Below are 24,281 nucleotides of genomic sequence, written 5' to 3'. Positions count from 1 at the left end.
GAATCACAAAATGTGTCCAAGCGATGCCCGGATACTGGAAAGGAAATGATGACTTGCTTGCAGACACTATTGTGATTGTTTTCTTTGACTCAAGCAGTATTGAACCTCCTCCTCCTCCTCCTCCTCCTCCTCCTCCTCCTCCTCCTCCTCCTCCTCCTCCTCGCCTCGTTGCAATGGCCAATTTCAGGGTGAAGGCACTGGGATTTAGGGACTAAAGTGAGAAACTTTCTGGGAGCTTTTGGGCTTAAGATTAAAGTAGATAAGGACGCTGGTATTGGGCAGTGTGTAAGCACAGGAACAGTATGTGGGTAGGAAGCCATTTCCTGTGATTTTTGGTTTAGACTCTGATTCTGCACACATCACTTACTTGGCCTACAAAGGCACTGAAGTGTGCAGCTCCCTCATTAAATTATTTATGGATTTTGAAAGTTTCATGCATTTATAAACACATGAAGTGAAAAAGCACCCCTCCCCACACACAATTCTTCATCAGGTTGGGTTGTTTGCCTTGCACTTAAAGGGTTTTAGCCATCCAACAAAGGGAACTATAACCATGAGACTATTTGTGACCAATCTTACGATGGCCAGTAAGAAGAACTACGGTAAATGTAAACATGGCATAATAACATTTGATGTCAGGTTTATCCCCATCAAATGGGTGATCTAATGGCATAAAGGAAGTAAATTGTTATGGGGTGTGCTAGAGTTGTGAGTGCATAGGCTTTAAATTCAGTCAAATGGATTAAACTGAGGGGGGGATTATTTATCCCGATTATGCAGACTGAAGAACTGAATCGTGAAAATAGACATAATCAAGGCTACAAAATAGTTTTACATCTTATGCAACTATGCTTTGTGTGACCTTCCCTTCCCTTAAATGGTTTGTGCTTTAACATAATAAATAAAGTCAATCAATCAATCAATCTGTTGATACAATCAACAGATCTCACCATAAAACTTGTCCATCAGTTAAAATATGTATCATAATTACATACATTTTCTTATGTAAGTGCTTTTGTATAAACAATAATCAACCATTTTATCCTGAAATGCTTGGCTTCAGTTCAGAAAAAATGCATAGGGTTGCCATATTTTGAAGAGCAAAATAGAGGACACATTTGCCGACTTCTACTTTTAACTATAGATTGCTATGATGACTTTACCCATGAAAAAGAGGACATGCCCTGGAAAAAGAGGACATATGGCAACCCTGGCTTGAGGACATTGGGATAAAGTGGTTTACATCAGATCTATTTGTTAAAACATGTAGGATACCAACTTTGTGTCTGTTGATCAAAATATATGGCTCTGTCCAAATGTTTATGGTAGTTTTCTGGTGCTTCAAGGCAAAGTACATATGCAAATATGAACAGTGTTTCATTTGACGGTTTCTAAGGTCACATGACCAGGATCTCTTAGGAATTATTGTTATGAGCATAGGTGGCTGTGATCCAAAGGAGTGTTGCACATGTTGCTACAACGGTGAAAGAAACCATGATGTGCACTTGTGTAGAGTCTCCTGCCATATAGCCCACAATGGGCTCGCCTCATTTCTGTGTATGCTTCTGGATTAGATTTCTGGATTAGAGTCACTGTGTATTGTCTTAAGGAACAATCCACTTGCAGAAGAGCAGGAAGATCAAGGGACTGGAATTTTCCTTCTGTTCTGGCACAGTGGCAAGGCCAGTTTATACATACAGCAGAATCACATGGTAAAGATTTTACTGGACTATAGCATTTCATACTAAAAGTGGGAGGATAGCATGTTTGAAAGCTTCCCTTATGGGTTGGGTAGCGGGTGGGACCTATCCGTAGAAAAGCAGCATATTGTGGAGACGACTTCAGCCTAGCTCTCACACTGAGAAGTTATTACTTCTACTACAAAATGTGGAATGTTTGTGATGTGGTGAAGCTTTCAGTCATGCAATACTTCATACATATTCCAAAATGGCACAGTCCAGGACTTCTGGTCTGCTGCGGAGGAAATGGTGGTGCGCTCCATGTCGTCCAAGGAAAGGACGACATGATTCTGGCTGATAGGGCTCTGGGGCGATTCTGGCTGATAGGGCTCTGGGTTCCCCACCCACCAACCCACCCCCATGGATGAGTGGGGAACCCAGGGGTCCAGCAGAGCATTGGAGAACTCGCTGGAACCCCAATCTCACTGCTGCCATTTTTGCGAGGGGGATAAGGGAAGAGGCTTGTGTCCACTCACAGCTCCATTGCACCCTACAGCCAAAGTCACATGCTGTCATCATAAGCAGGGGACTTTCCAATCAGAGGCCAAATAGAGCTTTTAAAGAAAAAATTAGGCTTAAATTAATTGATCTGGCAAAATGGAAGCTAAAAAGGAAGTCAGTTCCGTTTTCTGCAGACAGGCTCTGCAAGGGGACTTTTTGTGAATGGGAGCAGAGCATAGTAGTAGCAGCTAATGGAGACTATTTAGCAACTTTGAAATACAAGAAATTTCCCTTCTTTTGGATACATATTGGATATAATTATGTCTGGTTGCTGTTCAATACAGTAACTTTGAGATACAAGTTGACAGCTGGGCAGAGATACAAGTTGACAGCCTGGGTGATATCTGGCAGAGCAGCAAAAGACTCCTGTTTAAAAAGAGGTCTGGAAAAACAGGAATTAATACTTCTAACCCTGGAACTTGGAGGCACAAACGGAAGCTAGCAGGAGAACTCTCTACCTATTTCAGGGGAGAAATCTCCCAGAAAGGGAAGAGAACCTGGAACAGCTGGAGTTGGGTTGGATTAAAAGTGCTTGCTGAAGACCAGGGATTTTATTGCAATATTACCTGCCAGTAAGTAACTCTTCAGTATTCTCTGACTCCTTTGGAAGCATATCTCTTGAATTTTTAAATCTGGAACTTGGATTATAATATATCATAACATATTGGATTATCAACATATTGGATTACAATTGGATTTACAATTAGAAACTTTTAACTATCTCTCATTCACCGCCATTGTCTGAGAAAAGAAAGGAACTGCGGAAGATAAGTATATTTTTATATGGTGTATTTGTATGGATTTTGCCCATTTTTGGATTTATTTGATCTGTGAACTGTTTTGAGTAATATGGTCTGCTGTTTGTGGTAGGTGGGACTTGGCTGCGCTAATTAAACAACCTTTGGGTGGAAGGGGAATTGCAACAAATTGATATTATGCACTCTTTCTTTTTATTTTGTCTTTTTTTGTTTCTGTCTCTCTTCTGGTAAGCGGCAAAAGGGTCCAAAAGTAGTGAGAGAAAATTTTATGGTTTAGTGTGGGAGTGGGGAAATACTTTCACTTTTGTTTGAGCAGAGTGAGAAACGCAGGTGTGACCTTGAATACACCATAACAAAGACTCTAACTGTGAGAAAACTTTTTAGCTAAACATTGGGGGGGGGCATGATATGGGAAATGTTACTAGGAAGGCCTCTATTGAAATGAAACGTGCAATAAACCTCCAGGGTCAGACTAAATTACAAATGGTCTGGGATGCAAGTAAGGCGGTGATGAGGGGCCTGTTTATACAACAAAATTCGATTAAGAGGAAATTGAAAGAAAAAAGGGAATAAAGAAATTTTAGAACAGGAGAAGGCACTGTCAAAAAAAGCTAACAAAGAGTCAGTAAAGCAGGCAATTAAAATATTACAAACCCAATACTCTATGATAGTGAATGAAGATATAAGTTGGAAAATAAAAAGAGTGAAGCAGAAATCTTTTGAGCATGCCAATAAATCAGGAAAATTGTTAGCATGGCAATTGAAAAAAAGTGAGGGAGAGGGAGGGGTGGGAGGGAAAAAGAGGGGGTTGTAATTGGCTATGTAATTGGAAATTTATATTGTTTAAAAAATCTTTTTTCTCTAATATTTTTTTTTAAAAAAACAACAACAACATGGTGCAGTCCAATGAAACTTTAACCATTGATTCTCCTGAATATATATACTGGTCTGAAAAGAAACTGGGCGAGCTTATTCTGTGGAATTCTATAGCGTTGCATTCTTAGCTGGAACCTCAGAAAGTTCATTCATGCCTGCTTTGCTTTTGATGTGGCACTGTTGTCTGCGAGAAAAAACAAGAGAAGATTTATATCTGTTCTATATCTGACAAAAGCCCAAAGACATCCATCTCTATTTGTTATTTTCCTGCTGAATTACCTTCTTTTTTTAGCCTGTTGAAAGTTGGCAGTTAAATTTTGGGGAAAAAACCATCCTATTGTTTCTGAATATTATTGTTCTAACTCTGCTCTGTTTTTCGCAATGAAACAATAGGTAGCTCCAGTGGGGGGAAATTACCGTTGAGTTAAAATGTCAGCTACAAACTAAAGACTTGTGAATCGATAAGGCTCACAGATGTATTTTTCAAAAGTTCACATGATCTGTTTTTAACTAAGCCTCTGTGTGCAATGCCTTTTACAGAGATGGGAGAGTTTTTATTTTTTATTTTTTAAAAAAGATTCAATTTAGCTATTATTGACTCCCCCCCCCCCCAAGCTAGACACAGAAGGACTCTCAAAGCAGGTCTATAAATTAAATTAGCCACACAGTACACAGACTGTGGGGCTCCTTCGTCATGAACAGAGAAGAGCAAGTAGGAAGTGGGGAGAGAAACTGTTTTCCACTGCATTTGTAAATCATGGGCATTTTGTTAACAAGTGTTGCAGACATAGAAAGATGGGAATGAAGGCAGTGGGAGAATTATATATATATGCAGTGCACATACTGGTATTTCAAAAATGCATGAACACTCTAGGAGCTCACAAAGTCATGTTTCGCTCCACTGCAGCTGGCTTTTTCATGAGGGGGGGGGGGATCAGCCACTTGATTTGTATTTAACTATGTACCTAACAGCTGTAGATAGGCTGTGCAATGAAGTCTTGAGAGGGGGGGGAATGCCCTGGATATTTTGAAGGATTTCTTCAGACTAGCGCAAGAAGGAGGTTTTTGTTCCTAAGGAAGCGAGGCTTTGCATCTAACTGCTTGAAATGGTCTAAATGAGATGAAACACCTTCAGTTCCAACTGTCTTCACACCTTCTTTCTACGTACAATGCATGGATGGAGACGGGAGGAGTGGGATTACACTGCTGCACCCAAATCCATCGCACATAGACCCCAAAGGTCTGAAAAAGGATGCTTAACTGTGTGTAAATACAGTATATGAAGTACTTACACATGTGCACATGTCAAACACCCCTTTTCAGACTTCACAAAGGACAGAGGGTGGACCAGGAGAGTGCATGTTATTGGGGACAGGACTAGTGGTGCAGTTCATCACCCCTCTTGTCTTCCCTTGTCCATGTAAATATTCTATATATGGAGAAGATGAAGATCAAAGACAGCAGTAGCCTGTGTGGTGCTTTCCAACTCCCATGTGCCCCAGTTGTTGGACTCCACTCCCATCTGCCCAGCCAGCATGGCCAACGGAGAGGGGTGATTTAAGTTGTAGTCCAACGGCATCTGCAGGCCACCACTTTAGTGACCCGTGATCTAAGTGGTTTGCTAAAAATAAGTTAAATGCACAAATGTGCACAGAAACCCTTAGAAAAAGGCATAACAATCTTAAGTCAAGAGGCCAACAACTCTTATCTATTCAAATGTTTCAGAACATTTGGCAATGAAAAGCTTCTGTTCAGAGAGAAAGGGAAATTTCAATTTTCTTCCCTAAGGCCTGTCCAAATTGCCATTCTTGGTGCCAGCATGGTTCTCTCCAGAACACCTGTTCCAAATAGTCTTTGTCAGTTTGTGATTTTCAAATGACACAAGAAACATACGCCAAGCATAAGTCCTCCTGACGCCACTAGGCAGTCCTACAATGAAGTACAAATCCCCTTTTTCCACTGCAGCTCAGAAAACCCACCTCTCACTTGGGAACTGAATGAGATCTTGTTTTGAAATCAGAGCTGGGTGCCCCAAAAAATAATATAAGGGATTTTTGTTTGATTATCTGTTGGTCATTCCTGTATATCCCCTTGGAGATGTTTTTAAATGATAAATTGCTCACCTGGGATGAGTTGGTCTATATGAATAATTCCATTGAACATAGTGGGACTTGCCTCTGAGTAGAGATTCATAGGATTGGGCTATTACTTAATTTACAAAATAACGGTGAAGGTCTGTCATTATCGGTGGTGTCTCTGTGTTCCTTATGAAGTCTCTGATATCATGTATGGGGGCTTGGCCAGGATCAAAACTAGGGGGGGGCAAGCCATGGTCGTTCAGGGGCGGGGCCCCAAAGTGGGAACATGGGCAGGGCTACAGGGCCAGCTGGCCTGATGACATTGTGGCGGTGGCGGCGGCAGCAGCCACCTTGTGCTTCTGGGGCTGGCAGCATCGGCGGCTACCCTGCTTGGCTGGAGAGGACGGGAGGGTCGGGCAGGCGAGAGGGGGTGACAGGGCGGGCGAGGGCGAGGCGAGGCACGGCCGCAGACACGATGGCTCCAAGGCGTTGCTGCATATCAGCATAATATTTCAACCATGTTGTGGGTTCAAGCCCCACCTTAGGAAAAAATTCCTGCATTGCAGGGGGTTGGACTAGATGACCCTTGTGGTCCCTTCCGACTACAATTCTATGATTCTATTGATATATAGCCATAGCATATGCATCATTCTGCTTTCTTGAATTGTCCTACTCCTAGGCATAGCAGCCAACTCCTAGAGGCCTAGGTGCATCTCCCCCCCCCCAATTACTGGTAAATACAGTGGTACCTCGGGTTACGAACGCGATCCGTTTCGGGTCGCAGTTCGTAACCCGAAAAGTTCGTAACCTGAAAAGGGCTCGAACTGCTGCTTTGCGCATGCGCAAAGCGCTGTTTTCGCTATTTTTGCACATGCGCAAAGGCGCGTGACACTTCTGCGCACGCGCGTGGGGCAAAAATACTTCCGGGTTTGCGAAGTTCGTAACCCAGGTTGTTCGTAACCCGAGGTGTTCGCAACCCGAGGTACGACTGTACTGTATTTTAAAGAGTCACCCCCCCCCATGTTGATGGGCTTTCTATGTGGGGCTTTTCTGCCCCCCCCATATTTTATTAAGGATGGAAGAGGGAAGGAAGGAAGAAATAGAGAGAGGGATAACTCATATTTGTGGGTGCCTCTGGGTGATGCTGTGATGCTGGAACTCTACAGTAAGAGGACGGGAGGGTCGGGCAGGCGAGAGGGGGTGGCAGGGCGGACGAGGGCGAGGGAAGGCACGGCTGCAGTCACGACAGCTCCGAGACGTTGCTGCATATCAGCATAATATTTCAACCATGTTGTGGGTTCAAGCCCCACCTTGGGAAAAAGATCCTGCATTGCAGGGGATTGGACTAGATGACCCTTGTGGTCCCTTCCGACTACAATTCCATGATTCTATTGATATATTACCATAGCATATGCATCAATCTGCTTTCTTGAATTGTCCTAGGCATAGCAGCCAACTCCTAGAGGCCTAGGTGCCGCCCCCCCCCCAATTACTGGTAAATACTGTATTTAAAAGAGTCATTCCCCCCCCCCCCATGTTGATGGGCTTTCTATGTGGGGCTTATCTGCCCCCCCCCACAGTATTAAGGACGGAAGAGGGAGGGAAGGAAGGAAGAAATAGAGAGAGGGATAACTCACATTTGTGGGTGCCTCTGGGTGACGTGACGCTGTGATGCTGGAACTCTGCAGCAAGAGGAAGATACTGGTACATCCAGATCACTGGATGTCTGTGGTAGATCACTGCTAGATCACTGGCACTCCTAAAAAAAGCTCACCCAAAATTTTCCTCCTCCCTAAAAAAAGCTGAACTATGACCTGAAGCCCTAAACAAAAATGGGCCTCCCTTCCTCCTAAAAGAAGCTCAACAAGTTTGACCTAAACTAAAAAAAAACAGGGCTTCCCTTCCTTAAAAAAACTCAACAGCTTTGACCTGAACCCCCCAAAAGGGGGTAGATCACTCCCAGTTTTTAACTCTGTGAGTAGATCAGAGTCTCTTGGGAGGTGGCCACCCCTGATTTACAGTATACAGATGCAGGAGGAGGGGCAGACTGGAACACCTCTGCTTTTTATAAACATCACTGTGTCTATCAAAAGCTACAGCCCCCCCTTTCTTATTCATTTCCTTTTAGCCTTGCAGAGCCACCTTAGTCAATGCACCCTCATTAAATCGCCAATAGAACTCTTAATGTGATCCCTGAATGCTCATTAACAACTACCACTGAAGAACAATAGGGTGAATTGGTCAGCTATCAAACCTTGCCTGAAGGGATTTTCTGCTCCATTGTCTTAACTGCTTAAGTACCGGTAGCCACTTTGCTTTATTTATTTGATGTGTTTTTGTTACAGCTGTGTTCCCCCCCCCCAGCAAGTGGAGAGCTGCTCTCGCTAAAGCAAAGCCCTTTCCACTTCAGTTTTTGGAGGGGGAAAGTGCTGGTTATGGTCTGTAAAATACAATAATTTTTTGCTTCTAGGGGGGGGCAGCTGCCCCCTCCTGCCCCCCCTGCCTACGCCCATGTGTATGGGGCCCCTTGATACAAGGGATGACAGTCAGGTTCTGCTCTTACTGCACTCCATAAATATAGAAGAAAGTAAAAAAGATGTCCCAGATGATGGGGAAGGGGGTAAACCTATTTCCTGCTCCTAATGGCTAAAACCTGTTCCTGTCTGCATAACTCACTCTGAATTCTGTTTATTTTAATCACACAAGAGTGTGGCAGAAATTTAGAAACTGGCTTTATTTTTCAATACAGAAAGGCAAAAGAGGCACCCCGTCCCCTCATTTGCATCTCTGGAAACTGTGCCCCAGTTTCCCTTGCAGATGATGTGTCTCTGTTAAGAAGCTGCTACTCAGCAAACTAAATTTGGCTTGATTTGAATGACGGTTATGGTCCCTACAGGTTGGGAGTGATGATTATGTTCTCTCCGAAGACAGATGACATTTTAAATCCATCATTAGCTCAGTATTTCATTCAGAAGGCAAATGATTTCACCCCCTTTATTTTTCCATTATTATTATTATTATTATTATTATTAATCTGTTCTAGTTTTTTCTTCTAGCCATAGATTATTACTTTGGGCACATCTTCAACTAAGCATTTTAAAATGACAAATCAAGAAACCAATTAAGACATATTTAGTCTTCGGTGCTGCACCCACTTCCGCACAATTAAATCCTATTGATTGCAGTAGAACCTAAATGCATGTAACTGGTCAGGGGATTTCAGTTATAAACATTGGTTTGCGTTGTGTGTGTCTTTAATGCTAGAGGCTTTCCAGCTGGCTGATTACAAACCTCAAAGACCAGTAATTTTTCTTCCCAGCAAAGCCTCAGTTCTCATTTGTGTGCTCCATTTATCCTGCCAATATATTCAATACGTGGCAATGACATATAATCATTTTTTTCAAGCATATGAATGAAAGCTGCATTGTACGTCTCTTTGAATCTTGCCAGGTCTACAGCAGCATGTCCTTACCACGTTCTCTGTTTGTATTTCCAGGAGAGCCTTCAAGATGGTCTTCATCACACTGCGACTGCTGCTGTAAAAATGGCAAAGGCGACAAAGAAGGAGAAAGTGGAACCTCCTGCAATGAACTGTCCACCTCAAGCTGCGACAGCCAGTCAGAAGCCAGCTCCCCTCAAGAGACTGTCATCTGTGGCCCTGTCACCCGCCAGTCCAATATACAGACTCTGGATAGGCCAGTCAAGAAAGGCCCGGTGCAGCTACTTCAGCAGTCTGAAATCCGGAGGAAAAGCGACCTGCTCCGAACTCTAACTTCCGGCTCTAGGGAATCCAACTCTAGTAAAAAAAAATCGGCGAAAGAAAAGCTCTCGATTGAGGAAGAGTTAGAAAAATGCATCCAGGATTTCCTCAAGATCAAAATCCCAGACAGGTTTCCAGAAAGGAAGCACCCTTGGCAATCTGAACTGCTACGAAAGTATCGTCTATAGGAGCGGGGTTAGGGCAAGGAAAATCACCTTATTGCAATTTACAGAATGAGATCTTACATGATAAAGAAATAAAATAATAATGGTAATAATTTGTTAGATCACACACACAAAAATGACGATGACCCACAGTCCATCACTATAGAACAACCTAATTTGCCTATTTCACCAAAGCATTCCTAATTACACTATAACAATATCCTCCCTGTGATAGGGGGATTAACAATGCATTCATCATGTGTTAACCTCCTGACATATGCCATATGCTTGTAGTGCCACACGCACAGCTAAGGAAACATGTGCAGTATGTTTGTGGGTGGCACCACCAACGAAAAAAATTCTCATATGGTCGGGCAGAGTTTTATGGTGGGCGGTGATTTTCTAAGCTGCATGCCTTCTTGAGTTCACCTTTAATGTCATTTATTTGGAGAGAGAAGCTGGGACAGGCAGATGTCAATGATCTTGAAAGAAAGACATGATGTCTTGCTGGTTTACACCAGGAGAGAGTGTATATATGTCTGTGTGCCACATAAAAGCTTTCTTCGTTTCCTCCTTTTAACCGTGTGTTACTCTCAAAAAGGAACTACTAGAACTTACTGGGTGACCTATGTCCTCTTCCCCACCCCTGTAGAATTATGTACAGAATAAGTATTTGCCCCCTTCTTTTATTGGAGAGGAGGGTCAACTCTTGATATCAGCGGTAGATCTGAATTTGCTCTGTTTGTACACCATGAATGTTTATGAGCCACAGACTGCACTCAGCTTAGCAGGAACATCTGACAAGCCAATGGCTGCACTCCAGTAGGGAGATACGTGCGGGGTCCAAGTGGTTGTGTGCTGTCACACTTCAGATTTTGCTCAGTTTCTCTTTCAGCAATTTTCATCCCAATCCCTTAAACGTGGAGTGTTTAAAAAGTAGCCCCATGGATTCAGGAGGGGGAGCTGCTGGAATAAAAACTGATAGAACTCTAGTGTGCATGGAGAAATGGCAGACATCTGCATTGTGAATTGTTGTAAGTGTTGCCAGTGTTTTGGTTTTTTTTCCTGGCCCTGCCTTCAAAAGAGACTTTATGGGCATGCAGAAATCAAGCAGGAAATCTTTTCCCATCATGTTATCTTCACGCCAGAGATTTCTCTCTCCTTTTTTTTTTTTAAAGCATATCAGGTGATGGCACAGGGACGGTAAAATAAGTAACTAAATGGCAACACTAATTGTACCTAGTTGTTGGACTCTTTCTGCAGCCTTCATTTCTTACGTTGAGGAATTGGCAAGTGTGGGGGGAGAGAGAGATTAGGTTCAGTTCTAGCTGTGTATAAAATGGTATTTTGACCATTTTGATACCATTTTCCTGGCATCTCTGTTAATATGTTAGGCGATTTTGTCTACCTCTCTGCTCTTTTGTCCTTTCTCATGCTATAGAGCTTTCACCCCACCCCACCCCACAACATCAAATGTATTTAGGAGATTAAGGATGAAAAGGAAAGGAACCAGTTGAAAGAGGAAATGCTGATGATTATTCCTCTTCTGGAGGAAGAATACAGGCAGGTCAAGCCGCTGAGTTGTTGATTTATGCCAGCTTGCCAAGCGCTGCTGCCAAGAACGTGTTTGGCCCAAATAAATGGGGGAGAGCAGGCTCCCATCCCCTTTGGAGACAGATGCAATTAGAAGAAATTATAGGCCTAACAAGATGCATTTTGCACTCCGGTTTGCAGGAAATGGATTGTTCAAGTGACAGGCAACATTCCGCTTCTAGCTGCATGCATTTGAAAATGAAATTAAAAATTGAAAAGTATCCAAATGCACTCAGCTAATGGGGATTCATGGGGGGGGGGGGCGGAGAGCAAGGGCCTTCTCAGAACACAAGAGATTCCCTTTGAGGGGAAGAGCTTCACTTACTTATGAGCGTCTTTTTACCAAAAGCATTAGACAGAATGGGAGGCAGGGTCTAAAGAAGCTTGTGTGGGAATGTGTGAAGAATACAGTGCAGACACAAAGCACTTGAGATACAATAGAAACTTACCTCCTTTAAGCAGCAGGCCAGCCCTTCAGACAAACCCTCTTTGCCTATTTTGTAGACACACAAGTTTATTCCAATTATGAGCACCCTTATATGAAAGCAGGTTCTGCTGTAATAAACAGGGCTTAACCTCCCAGTAAAGACGATGGTGATGATTGGTGAGCTCAAGATAACATGGTTCTTTCCCCTACATCCTATTTATTACCAACAACGCCACGAGGTAGATGAGGCTGCAAGTTAACCAAGTGAGCTTCAGGCTGAGTGGAGATATGAACCTGACTCTTCCAGCCTAGCACTCAAGAGCAGCACATGTGGTGAGGTTCCTGCTTGCCTATATGGGGATAATGTGGGCTGGCAGGAAGGTCACCTATGGGAGCAGCAGACTGCGCTCCTGCTTGTGCATCTGTGCATCTCCCTGCAGTGCTGCCCAACCCTAGACCCATCCAAATCAGCAGCAGTGCAACAGCCACTGTTGGGATGGTGCAACTTCCATGATTATTGCCATATCTTAGTTGTTAGCTCTCAGGGTGCTGAGGAGTCTGAAGCACGAGAAGGAAAATATTAGGAGGTTCAGTATGAAATGGTGCTGAAAGCATGTACCCTACCAGTACTCATTGGCAGTAAGAGCTGTTTGACTTCCTTGGGAAGTGGTGGACTCTCCTTCATTATAGGTGTTTAAGCAGAGGTTGGATGGCCATCTGTCATGGATGCTTTAGCTGAGATTCCTGGATTGCAGGGGGCTGGAATAGATGACTCTTGGGGTCCCTCTTCCAACTCTACAATTCTATGATTTTATGACACTAAAGGCTTTTTAAAAAATTCGACCAGGGCAGAATTCTATGGCTTTCCAAATTCCTGGTGGGAACCAATAAGCCCCAGTTTGGTATGCCTGGGCTTAATTTTAGAGGAGAGAAGAGAGTCAGGATGTCGATCTGGGAACACAATCTTCCAATCTGCAAGGCCTGTCTCCTAATTCTGAGGAATGTTGGAAAAAAATTTTGTCATTAGGAATGAGGGAAATCCACTCTGTAGCTTCTCTGGTGCACTTTCATCTCCATTTACTTTTCGGGGTTTCAGGGTGAGCCCTGGCACTGAAAATATTTACCAGGGCTGAGCCCTGCCACAAATCAAACCAGTCTCTTTCTCGCTGTGATTGAGTTGAGGTAGTAGGAGTAGTAACTAAGTGGATGTTTAGCATCAGTGACACTTTTAACAGCCCGTTAAAGAAACCATTCACACCACAGAACCTGGATTTACATTGATTTAGTTAATTGCAGGTTAATTAGAGTAAACTGACTTAAATCCAAGCACTGTGGAGTAAATTTTTTTCTTCTTACTGCAGATCAGCTTGGAAAGCCTGAGTTCTTGCACAGGGTCTCTCAGCAGCATCTCCCAGCCCAGATGAAGGTGCATGATGGGTGTAGCACCAGTTTAGACTGAAGAGTGTTTGCTTTCAGCAGATCTGAAGCCTAGTCTCCTGGTTTTATGGCTGCCATTTTCTCTCACAATTTTGCAACTAAATTATTTATGGGGAGAGGTAGTCGCGAATAAATCTGCAGAGATAATTAGCCAGGGCTAAATTTGTTTCTCAATGAAATCTTAACAGCTCTTATTGAGTAGAGGTGTAGTGCAGGGATGAATGAATCTGTGAGCTTTGGTTCCTCATCTCCCTAGTCCTAATTTCAATTCTCTACATTTCCACATCAGTTTGTTCTCTTTTTTTAACCCCTTCATGAAAATCTGCCCACATTTTAATGGAAAATTTCCCTAATATACGCATCTTTTGCATGTGCTTCCATCTAATATAATGCATTCATTTTTCTATGTCATTTTCACTAATACACATCAGCAGAAACACTGCTGCTTACTGGAAGTGAGAGTGGCAAAGTCAACACTGTGCAAACACGAGGAGCCAGTTTCTGCACTTGGTGTATTTTTTTTATTCAGATTCAAAATGGATTTTGGTGCTGAGAAATAGGGAGAGAATAGAACGATGAAGCCACCTGGAGCCCTTGTGAGCAGAGCCGGGGTCAGGAGCTGTCATGGTAGGGATTCTGCAGGGGTCCCTCTGATAAGAGCCTCCTGGACCTGCTAGACGAAGTGAGAGAGCGTTTTTGGAGGCTCTCCAAAACTTGAAACTATTGTCAATCCTTGGGGTGGGGAATAAGCCCAATAAATAAGCACACAAATCAGAGCTTTTTTTAGTGCTGTAATCTTAGGAAGAAAATCAATGAAGAAAAGTTGGAAACTGAAAGGAAGGTAGTTGAAAGTCCCAGGAACAAACCAAGAGCAACTCTAGTGTCAAACTGAGATTTGATGTCTACGTATATGAATGTATTTCTTATTTGTCTTTATTTGAGCTTGAAAGATTATTAAGGCAGTTTCTCCCTCCAATTAATCATGGTTGCCAGGACATGAAGTCAAAGTAGCAAACAGCATCATCTTAATAAACTGTGCTCAAGCCCACAGTGGTGGGAGTGTGTGTGTATACACACACACACACACACACACACACACACACACACACACACAGAGAGAGAGAGAGAGAGAGAGAGAGATGTAATAATCTTACATGTACTTCATAGTAGAGTTTCCTCTAATAAAGTCTATAAACAAATCCAATTAATTACAGAAATCAAATGGACTCCCACAGGCATAAGCAAATTAGAAAAACTCTTTGCATAGCCTGAAGCTCCACACCTTCCCTGATCAACTTCTTCCATGATTTCATTGACCACTTAATTCAGGGGTGGGGAATTTGCAGACTTGGGGATCCATATGGCCCTCAGTCTATTTTTTTTTACAGGAATTGAGAGGCGGCAGGGGAAAGGGGGTTTGGCTGAAAGAGAGAATAGGGTAAAGGGTGACCTCCCCTTCTCAGACCCCTTCAGACCCCATCTACTTTTGCTTCTGGTGCCACCAATCACAGGCATCTGGCTAAGAGGAGCCAGTGGCCCATCTAGTCCAGCATCCTGTTCTCTCACAGAGGCCAACCAGTTGCCTGTGGGAAGCCTGCAAGCTGGACATGAGCGCAGGGGGACTCTGCCCACCTGTGATTCTCAGCAACTGGTATTCACAGCCATACTGCCTCTGACAGGAGAAGTAGAACATAGGCATCCTGGCTAGTAGCCATTGAGAGTCACTAGCAGATAGCACCTGAGGTGTAGCCCTCAACAGAAAAAAGGGTTCATCCCTGACTTGATTATTCCACTTTGACCCTTTCCCAGGTATAGAAATGTAAATAATAATAATAATAATTCACATTTTGAATTATAATGTACTTTTCAGAAAACTGATTCCTCTCCCAACTGAACTTGCCCATAGACATACACAGTACATAGGTATTTCCCCTCTTGCCTTCTGGTTCTTAACCTCCTCTTCTTTGCATTTATCTTTCTTCTGTCTTTCCTGGATACTTCCTCCAGAGTCTAAGCTGGCACCAGAAAAAAAAGCTATCTAAGGTAGTCTGGGAGTTCTGCCGTGTCTCCATGAACAGCAGCATGAAAACATATCAAAAAGGCACAGCATCTTAGACAGGTTTTGGGTTTTTTTGTCTTGTTTTTTTTTTCCTATCAAGACTTGTGAAACAGATTCTTCGACCAGCCAGGTCTGCAGAACAGTAGAAAACAAGAAATTAGTCTTTTCCATTATTATTATTATAGGCTCTTGATAAGAATCAGTCATTTCCCAGGATCATCATGGGCTCACTGTTCTTCTCACTGCAAATCACAAAGAAGACAGCCTAGCATTAATTCATCTTAATAGCAAATTATAGAGAAAAATGAATGTGGGGCTCATTCGCCCAATAGCACTTCAACAGGGATTTGTCTTGCAGTTTACCTGCTGGATTGTCAATGAGGTACAGGCTGAAGCTCAGCGTGGCTGACACTCTGCAATCTCAAATGCAGTCAGCTCCCCCACTCCCCGCTATATATAAGCTTATTGGATATTGTAGCACAAACCCTTTGGCCAGCAAGGAAGAAGGAGTAGAATGCTTAGAATATTTTCTTTTCCTCTGAGGTTGAATAGAACTGGGTTTCATTTTACACAAGCTGGTTCAGTGATTAATATCTGCAGGGAGGGGGAAATCAGACCATGCGAAATGCGCCAGAATAGATATGATTTATGTGGCTCCCTCCCCCCCCCCCAGTTCTAGATGAAATAGTTGTTGTTCTTTTCCAGTGCCTGCCCCAAGAGCCTTAAAATTTAATGTCCAATATCAAATGTGTGTATGCATATATATCCAGCAGTAGCAAACCTATATGCATGCAGCCCCCATTACACATGTACACATGGAGCTCTTCAGTGGAGAGAATAGAAGAAAGTGAATGCAGTATTCACATTTTTTTTTTAAAAAAAGGTAAATGATTGCAGGCAAAAGAGCTCTGTATGGGCAGTGGAACTTTGGCACCTGGAAGAAATTAAAATTCTTTATATGAATTGTAATATGAACATTACGAATTCACAGTCTCACTATGAGTTTTTAAAGTGTTTATAAAACCTGTGATAAAACACTGAGAATGAAAGGCGTCTTTGAAAAGAATGCAGAGAGGGGGTGGGCAGGAGGATAAAGTTTACGTAACTGGGATAATAGCCTAAAGCTCTAATAACTACCCTGGTCCCTAGAGGAGGTGAGGATAGTGTGGCAGGGCATCATTTCTAACCTCTGCCAGATGAGAAGGACATGATCCAGCTAATTGTATTGGCTGTTTCTATTATTATTGTTTATATTATCAAAAAGATTCTCAGTTAAATTCTGGATGAAACTTATTCACTTCATAAAAACCAATGATGGTGTTTCCAAACCCCCAGCAGTGCATTGGCTCTAATGTACCCTTAAACACTCTGGAGAGGAGGAAAAATGCTCAGTACTACTATTTCCTACAATATTGGTGTCTTCAGAGGTTTTGTTATTCTTCACATAGGAGTAAAGAAACACAGGGAGGTATTCAGTGGTGTTTCCTCAGCTGGTGGAAGGCATTCATTAGCAGCACAAGGAGAAAGGCACTTTTTTGGGGGGGGTATTCCTTCTCCTCCCTTCAGCTCCCGTCCCCAGCCCTCCTAAATTTGCTCAGGTGGGTTGGAAGACCATCCAACGCATATATTGTGTGGTTGCAGATAGTGATGAGGAGATATCCAGTTTGCTTCACATGTTAATGGGAACCTACCTAATTCACACTTCCCAAAACAATACACAAATTGGAATGCAGCTATTGTTTGAAGGAAGCACTTCTCCAAATTTTGTGATCCAGTTTTCCAGCTGGAAAATGTGTACAAAAACACACATATTAGAGAAAGGGTGCGCAAGATGCATATATTAGTGAACACAACATACAAAAATGTGTTATATTGCGGGAAATTGCTTGTAAATATATATATATTAGGCAAAGAGGCTTGCAAAAATGTTTCTATCAGCAGAAATATGCACTAAAAATTCTGACAAATGCTTGTGAGGATTGTTTTAAAACAAACAAATAAATCACAGGCTGATGCAGAAATGTGGTGAACTGATGTTGAGACTAGAAGAATTAGAAACTGTTATCGGGAAATTTGTTCATCTCCAGTTGTAGGGGGCTGTGAGGAGGTGGATTGCTAAAAAAACACCTTTCCTTCTCCATTCCACTCAGGAATATCTTCTGTCAGTTACAAGAACACCACTGGATGCCAGCCTTAGGTAATGTTGTGCTCCTGCAGCTTGCACTGATCTTCAAACGCTTTGTGAAGAGTAGGAAATAGCAACATTTGTCTCTTATATTGTACGTTCCAGTCTGAAAGGTAGAAAATGTTCAAATATAGCCAATATCTCGCAATCAACAAGAAGGCAGGTCATCCAGGTGGCAATATCACTAAAATGCAAAGGAAATACAGTGGTACCTCGGTTTAAGTACACAATTGGTTCTGGAAGTCTGTACTTAACCTGAAGCGTACTTAACCTGAAGCGAACTTTTCCATTGAAAGTCATGGAAAGTGGATTAATCCGTTCCTGATGGGTCCGTGGAGTACTTAAACTGAAAGTACTCAAACCGAAGCGTACTTAAACCGAGGTATGACTGTACACCATGTAGAAAAGCATGATTACAAACATATGTTGTGATAATGATGATTGTGACTAGAAATGCTTTATCTGCATTCAAGAGGGTTACTTTAAATCACTCTTCTCAATTTTCCAAGGATTCTACCATAGGTAGTTACACACCCAACAAATTTCTATTTCTTTAGGTCGCAGGACCAACATCAGCCGTGCACAGGTCCCCTCAGACCCAATTCCATGGTTTGTATAGTAGATGTGCTAATTTATACCTCATCACATTCATTTTATGAAAAGTTCACATATATAACAGGGAATCAGGCAGAGGTTGCACTTGCATGTCAAAGTAAGCCATGGTTAATAGTTTACCATGGACATCTAAATTGCCTCAACATTGTTCCTCCCCACTCCCAAGCATGAGCAGCAAACCACAATTCCTGGCTTCACAATACATTTGAACTGGGGGTCATAGTTTCTGTTCTCATTCATACCATGACCTGAAGCCAAGATTTGTTCTTTGCTCAGCAATTCTAGTTCGAGTATTCCTGGTTGAGCTGTAATACAAAGCCAAGGATTATGGTTTGATCCTGCTTGTCACCTGGGCAGAGTGAAATGGGAGTTATTTATTTACTCACAGTAAACCATTATTCGTGGCTTACATTGATGTGCAAATGCAGTCAATGACTTTGGTCTCAGAAATAAGGAAGCTGCCTTATATTCAGTCCGATCCTTTGTCCATGTAGTTCAGCACTGTCTACAATGACTGGCAGGGGACACTTCCAGTCCGATCTAATGTTTTATTAGGTTTTAATATATGTTGGAAGCCACTCAGAGTGCGGCAACCCGGTCAGATGGGTGGGGTATAAATAAAATATCATCATCATCATCATAATTCCACGAAACAGATCCACAAGACACCTGCCAGTCCAAGGCATAGGCTCAGCACCTTACAAAATATTGAATAGGACATCCCTATTTTCATTGGATAAACGTTGGAAGGTATGGATCTCTGACTTAAAAGTCTTGAATGCTGAGATATTCAGATCCTGCTGCACAGTTCTTGCAGGCAAAGGAGTTAGACAACTTTTAAAATGAGCCTCTCCTTGCTGAAGCAATGTGAAGTTGCCAATTCAGACAGTAAATTAAAGACATGTAGCCATTAGCATGTTTCCAACAATTAGATGCCATTTTAACTTTTCATCAATACGAATGCTAGTCAAGCCCATTAAAACTGAGTTGACCTAATGCATTTAAGTTACTTCCCTGACATATTAACTTTTTCTTCTCAAATAAGCATCCCAACTCTTGTTAGTACAGTGGACCAGGGTAGCGTCTTAGCAAATCAAAAGTGCAAGGGATATTTAGAAGAGTGTTCACTTTTTTCAGTAGATGACAGAAAACTTTAAATGTATGTTGCAAATGTACTGCTCACTTTATCAATCCATAAGTGAACAAGTGTCATCCTTTTGATATGGCTATTTGTAATCTTTACCTTGAGTTTTATTTTTGGAGTATGTTATTATTGTGTATTCTTATTTTATTATTGGGGAGCAAATGCCAATTTCTTTAGATCACTGATGACTATACAAAACGGCTGCACAAGTACACCCTGGAAGCAATGCTAAACTGTCATCACGCTGTGCTCATGAACATCATGGTGTACACACAATTACTTTGGCCTAAGGGAACCATTCAATTTGAAATTTTCTGTTGATGTAAGATGATACAACTCTGACAAGGACACAGCAAACCAGTGCCACATTTTACTTAGATGTAGGATTCTTTTCAGGGTCCTGGGATAGCCTTAAGAAAAATAACATGGATCACTTTGAAAGTTGTTTTTTTTAATTCCCCCACCACTACACACGCATAGGAGCCAACTCCTAGAGGCTGAGGGGTCATTGCCCCCCCAATAAAATATTTGAGGGGGCTGGGAGACCCCAAAGTTGATGGGCATAGCCATTCACATGGTGTGTGTGCACTGTGTCATGTGATCGATTATGTGTGGTGTGGCTTACCTGCTTGCCCCCCAAATATTTTATTCAAGTTGGCACCTCTGCCCTTAATTGATTTAGGAGAAAACACCACTGGACTGAGCTAAGGAGAACCTGAAAGTTTTTAAAAGCTTAGATGGATGAAAACTCTGATGAGAGCCATTGTGGTGTAGTGGTTAAGAGCGGTGGCCTTGTAATCTGGTGAACCGGGTTCGCTTCTCCGCTCCTCCACATGCAGCTGCTGGGTGACCCTGGGCTAGTCACACTTCTCTGAGGTCTCTCAGCCTCACTCACCTCACAGAGTGTTTGTTGTGGGGGAGGAAGGGAAAGGAGATCGTGAGACACTTTGAGACTCCTTAAGGGAAGTGAAAGGTGGGATATCAAGTCGTCGTCGTCCTCTTCTTCTTCTTCTTCTTCTTCTTCTTCTTCTTCTTCTTCTTCTTCTTCTTCTTTTTCATATGTATTTCCCACAATGCTGCTAGGGACTATCCTCAGGCAGGGGCAGGCTTTGGCTTTGGATTCCTAACTGGGTGGAGAATGCCCTGTTGATGTCATAAAGATGTATGGACACTAGGGTGATGACTTTTTTACAACCTCATTTCCCTGTATCGTAATTTGATGAGCTTTCATTAAAGATTAGATAAAATGTTACTTTCAAAGAGATTTGATTAAAAAAAACCTCACGCACAAAATGATTTTAAAATTTTTATTGATCAGTTTTTTGACCATTTTTGAAGTGACTGTAAGCAGATATAAAATTGAACCCAAGCTTTAGATTCACATATATACAACATTATATAGGGTCATCAAACACACAAGGAAGCTTTTTTTTAGCTGCAGTAACAGTATAGACGCTGCTAGAGGCCAATGTTTTGCTACCTCTCCTGTAGGTTCTTTTCCCAGCATGCCCGGCAGGGTCTGCTGGCTGAGTTTTGAGGTACCAAAAAGGGGCTTTTACCTTGCGCAGGTGTGACATTTGTATACCTTATGTTGCTAAGAACACTCCCCATTGTGGAATGTGGTGTTGTGTCCAAATTTGATACAAAATATATATAGAATTGTTAGTACAATTTTATGAAATGGTAAAACGGCATACAAAAAAATTAAAAATGGTTTGTGCGTAACCTTTTTTTAAAGGAATATACCTCATTTTAGTCATTAATAGGCAAAAGTTCATCCATTTGTGCCACAGGAAATAATTTTTGAGGGGAAAAAATGAAAAAGTCATCACCCTAATGGACACCCATCCCCATCCCCATCCAACAGCCAAACCCACCAGGGCCTGGATCCAGTCCTGCTTGTATCCCCTGCTGTGCTCAAACAGCACATCAGCTTCTATCCCAGTTGTGTCCCATGCAGCTGTGGCTCTGCAGCTGGGCTGGTGAATTGTGTCCACTGAATATACTGTACATGCAGTTTACCACAAGCTCCACCTGCTCTTCACCCACTCTTGTTGAATTAGAGCCATTATCTGAAAGTGCAATATTTTCCTCTAGATTCCAATGCTTTACAGAACATTTTATTTTAATGTTCCTATGAAAATAGGATAAATCAGGATGTTCCTATGGAAGTAGGGAAATTCAGGTTATAGTTATAATTTTATTCCTTTTCTCAGTGGTGTACTTTATAGTTTCCCTTGCCAAGAAACATAAAAACAGAAAAGATGCTTTGGGCAATGATGGCCATAGTAAAGATGTTTTTTTTCTTCTTCTCAAAACCCTTTTCTCTTTTTTCCCTTACCTAATTTTCCACATTCCTCAACTGTGTACATGCACCTGGAGGAAAATTTCATAATGTTTATTTGTTGAGTTGCTACTGAATTCCACCTAAGATGAAATTGCATGGCAAATTTAGCACTTCCTGCATATCTGAGGAAAGCCAAAAGTAGCTGTTGTTTTTATTTGAGAAGGAAAAAATACAAAAAATTGTATATTTTACCATATAGACATATAAGCAAACAGTTTTGAATGGACGAGAGGAACTAGTGGAGTTTCACAGAGGGATTCCACATATCCCCATCTGGAATCCACAGAAAACACTTGTGTCATAAATCCATAAAGCTTCACTGGCTAAAATCTGTACGATTCTTTTTTGAGTTTCATGAGTAGCACTGGGCTATTGATTTGTGTGTTCAGACCCAGAGACCTCCCCCCTAAAATAAAGACACATTTGACTCAAATTTTAGTTTGGTTTTTGGCAGAATTTAGGCCACAACTTTATTGATTGCAGAAAGTGAGTGGTTGCATAGGCTCTGGTTTGGCTAGCTCCCTGCACCCTTGCAGGCAGCGCTGATCCAGGGCAGCAGCATAGGTCAGCCAAGGATGAACACCTGGGTAGGCAAAAAGCTAGGTACAGACTATGCTCACTCCCAGATGCTCCCCTGGACTCAGGCACGGACACAACCCCCTCTCGGGGGTTGACCAAACCAGTTGAGTCCCTGGATTCCTTTAACAGAATACCCTTCACATAAGGATGGCGAGACCATTCTCCCATCCCTATCACCTGAACCAGTGCCTATCCACAACCTTACAAGTTGTGATGATTTGCTACCCGGCAGGTGAAACCCAAATGGCAATAACCAATCAGACAAGTGGGGAAAATTCCTGTTGTGCTCCTGTCCCAATGACAGACGACACAGGACAGCGTAGCAAGGTCGATCGCAAAATGCCCTAAAAGTAGGGAGAGGTGGGCGGGTGTACCGAATGCACGAGCTGAAAGAGGAAGCTCTGGGTCACGTGCATGGGTATATATAGGTCCCTTGATCCATTTGGACTGCGCCCCATTGGCTAGATTGAACCCAACATTGAGGGACCTACCAATCTTACCCACCCACAACACAGGCGGTCAATCTCCAGGTCTCACCGCAACATGTGCCCTCTTTCAGGGAGGACACAATTTACAAATTTCTTATGTACACACAGGGTTCTTTGTATACCATAGGAGAAGACAAACATGATAGATGCGTTGTTTATAGTCCCAGCTCTGTGAATACTGAAAATTACCAGGATAAAGGTATGGAACGCGCTTAAAATAAATTAGGTTTCTGATAATGAACATCTGCGAATGAACATCTCCCAATCTCTTAAATAGGTATCAAAGTCAGGTCATTCAGATGAGTTCAGATGGATAATGATGTGGGTTATATAGTGCAATTTATTATAAAGTGATTTGTTTCCCAATGTGGTTGGGAGTTTTTCCACTGATGGAATAGCTGTTTCAACTGCTCTGTGTAAATATGGTGCAGATCTGTGCAAATGTTCAGGACAAATCATACGAGGGAAAGTGCTAATCTGTATTATCGGGAGTGGGAATATATACTCATATAGTTATTATTTTAAACACAAAATTCTCACACATCAAGTTGTCGCTTTTGCTGCTGTGGCCGCTCTGAAGTGCAGTATCCTAAGCCTCTCATCTGGCATAAATTCTGAGAATCCTTCACATTTAGTGGAAAGAGTAACAGGTCTTTCCCCCGACAACTAAAAATAAAGTAAAAAGTAGGATGACTAACTGGTTGTATCTTTGGCTATTTAGATTTCCTATATACATATCTGCACACAAATGAGTAAAATGCATACAATGCAATATTTTTCACAGCGGACACAGGATTTGATGTTTCTTTTGTGACTTCTGTGATAATGTGATCTATACGGGGCCTTGCTGAAGTTGCGTTTCTTTCTGACCTCATGTGAGCACGTCGGTTCCTGACTTTGCCAGGCTGAGTCAGTCTGTTGCACTTTGATGTTCTGTCAAGTGGCACCCACTGAATTACCTCTTCGACTTATTTTCTTACGTGGTTCACTTTGTACATACGTGTAATGTCAAAACTGTTTACAGGTTATTTTGTGCGTATTTGTGGATTTTAAAGAAAAGCCAATTTAACTCAGAACAACAATGGGAGGGGGGGAAGAAAAGAGAAAAAATAAAGATCGACAAGGGATTGATTTTACTGGACGGTGTTTAAAAATGAATGTGCTTCATTCAATATATACATCATTGAATATGGTCTCACATGAATGCATGTAACTCCATGTTGTCAGTTCCCACCAGTGAGGTTACTTGGCAATATTCTGCAGTGTGTGAATAGCAAATATACATAAAAAAAACCCTACTGTGACTCTGACTTACAATATAACTCAGTAATTGTTTTTTTTCTTTTTAAAGAAACTGTACTGTGTAAAAAGAAAACGGATATGTAGCTTTTGGCTTGCTGTATTTTCCTGTTACTGACAAGATCCTGAAATGCAAAAAAGAAAAGAAATCCTCAAACAATAGCAAACCACAGCATAGCTCTGATTGGAGTGAACAGGAGTCATTCATGGAACGGTACATAGTCCATTAAAT

General features: G+C 42.1%; 1 protein-coding gene across 1 annotated transcript; it reads left to right on the top strand.

Moving 5' to 3' along the window:
* Nucleotides 1–9,360: 9,360 nt before the first annotated feature.
* On the top strand, nucleotides 9,361–9,900 carry LOC118081523 (BTB/POZ domain-containing protein KCTD16). Its single transcript, XM_035108017.2, has one exon. The coding sequence runs from the start codon at nucleotides 9,361–9,363 to the stop codon at nucleotides 9,898–9,900; it is 540 nt and encodes a 179-aa protein (XP_034963908.2).
* The last annotated feature ends 14,381 nt before the right edge of the window (nucleotides 9,901–24,281 follow it).

This window comes from Zootoca vivipara, chromosome 2 (assembly GCF_965207765.1).
Source record: "Zootoca vivipara chromosome 2, rZooViv2.hap1.1, whole genome shotgun sequence".
Lineage (NCBI taxonomy): Eukaryota > Metazoa > Chordata > Lepidosauria > Squamata > Lacertidae > Zootoca > Zootoca vivipara.
The sequence above is the reverse complement of the archived record's forward strand: the minus strand, read 5'-3'. Positions and strand labels throughout refer to the sequence as shown.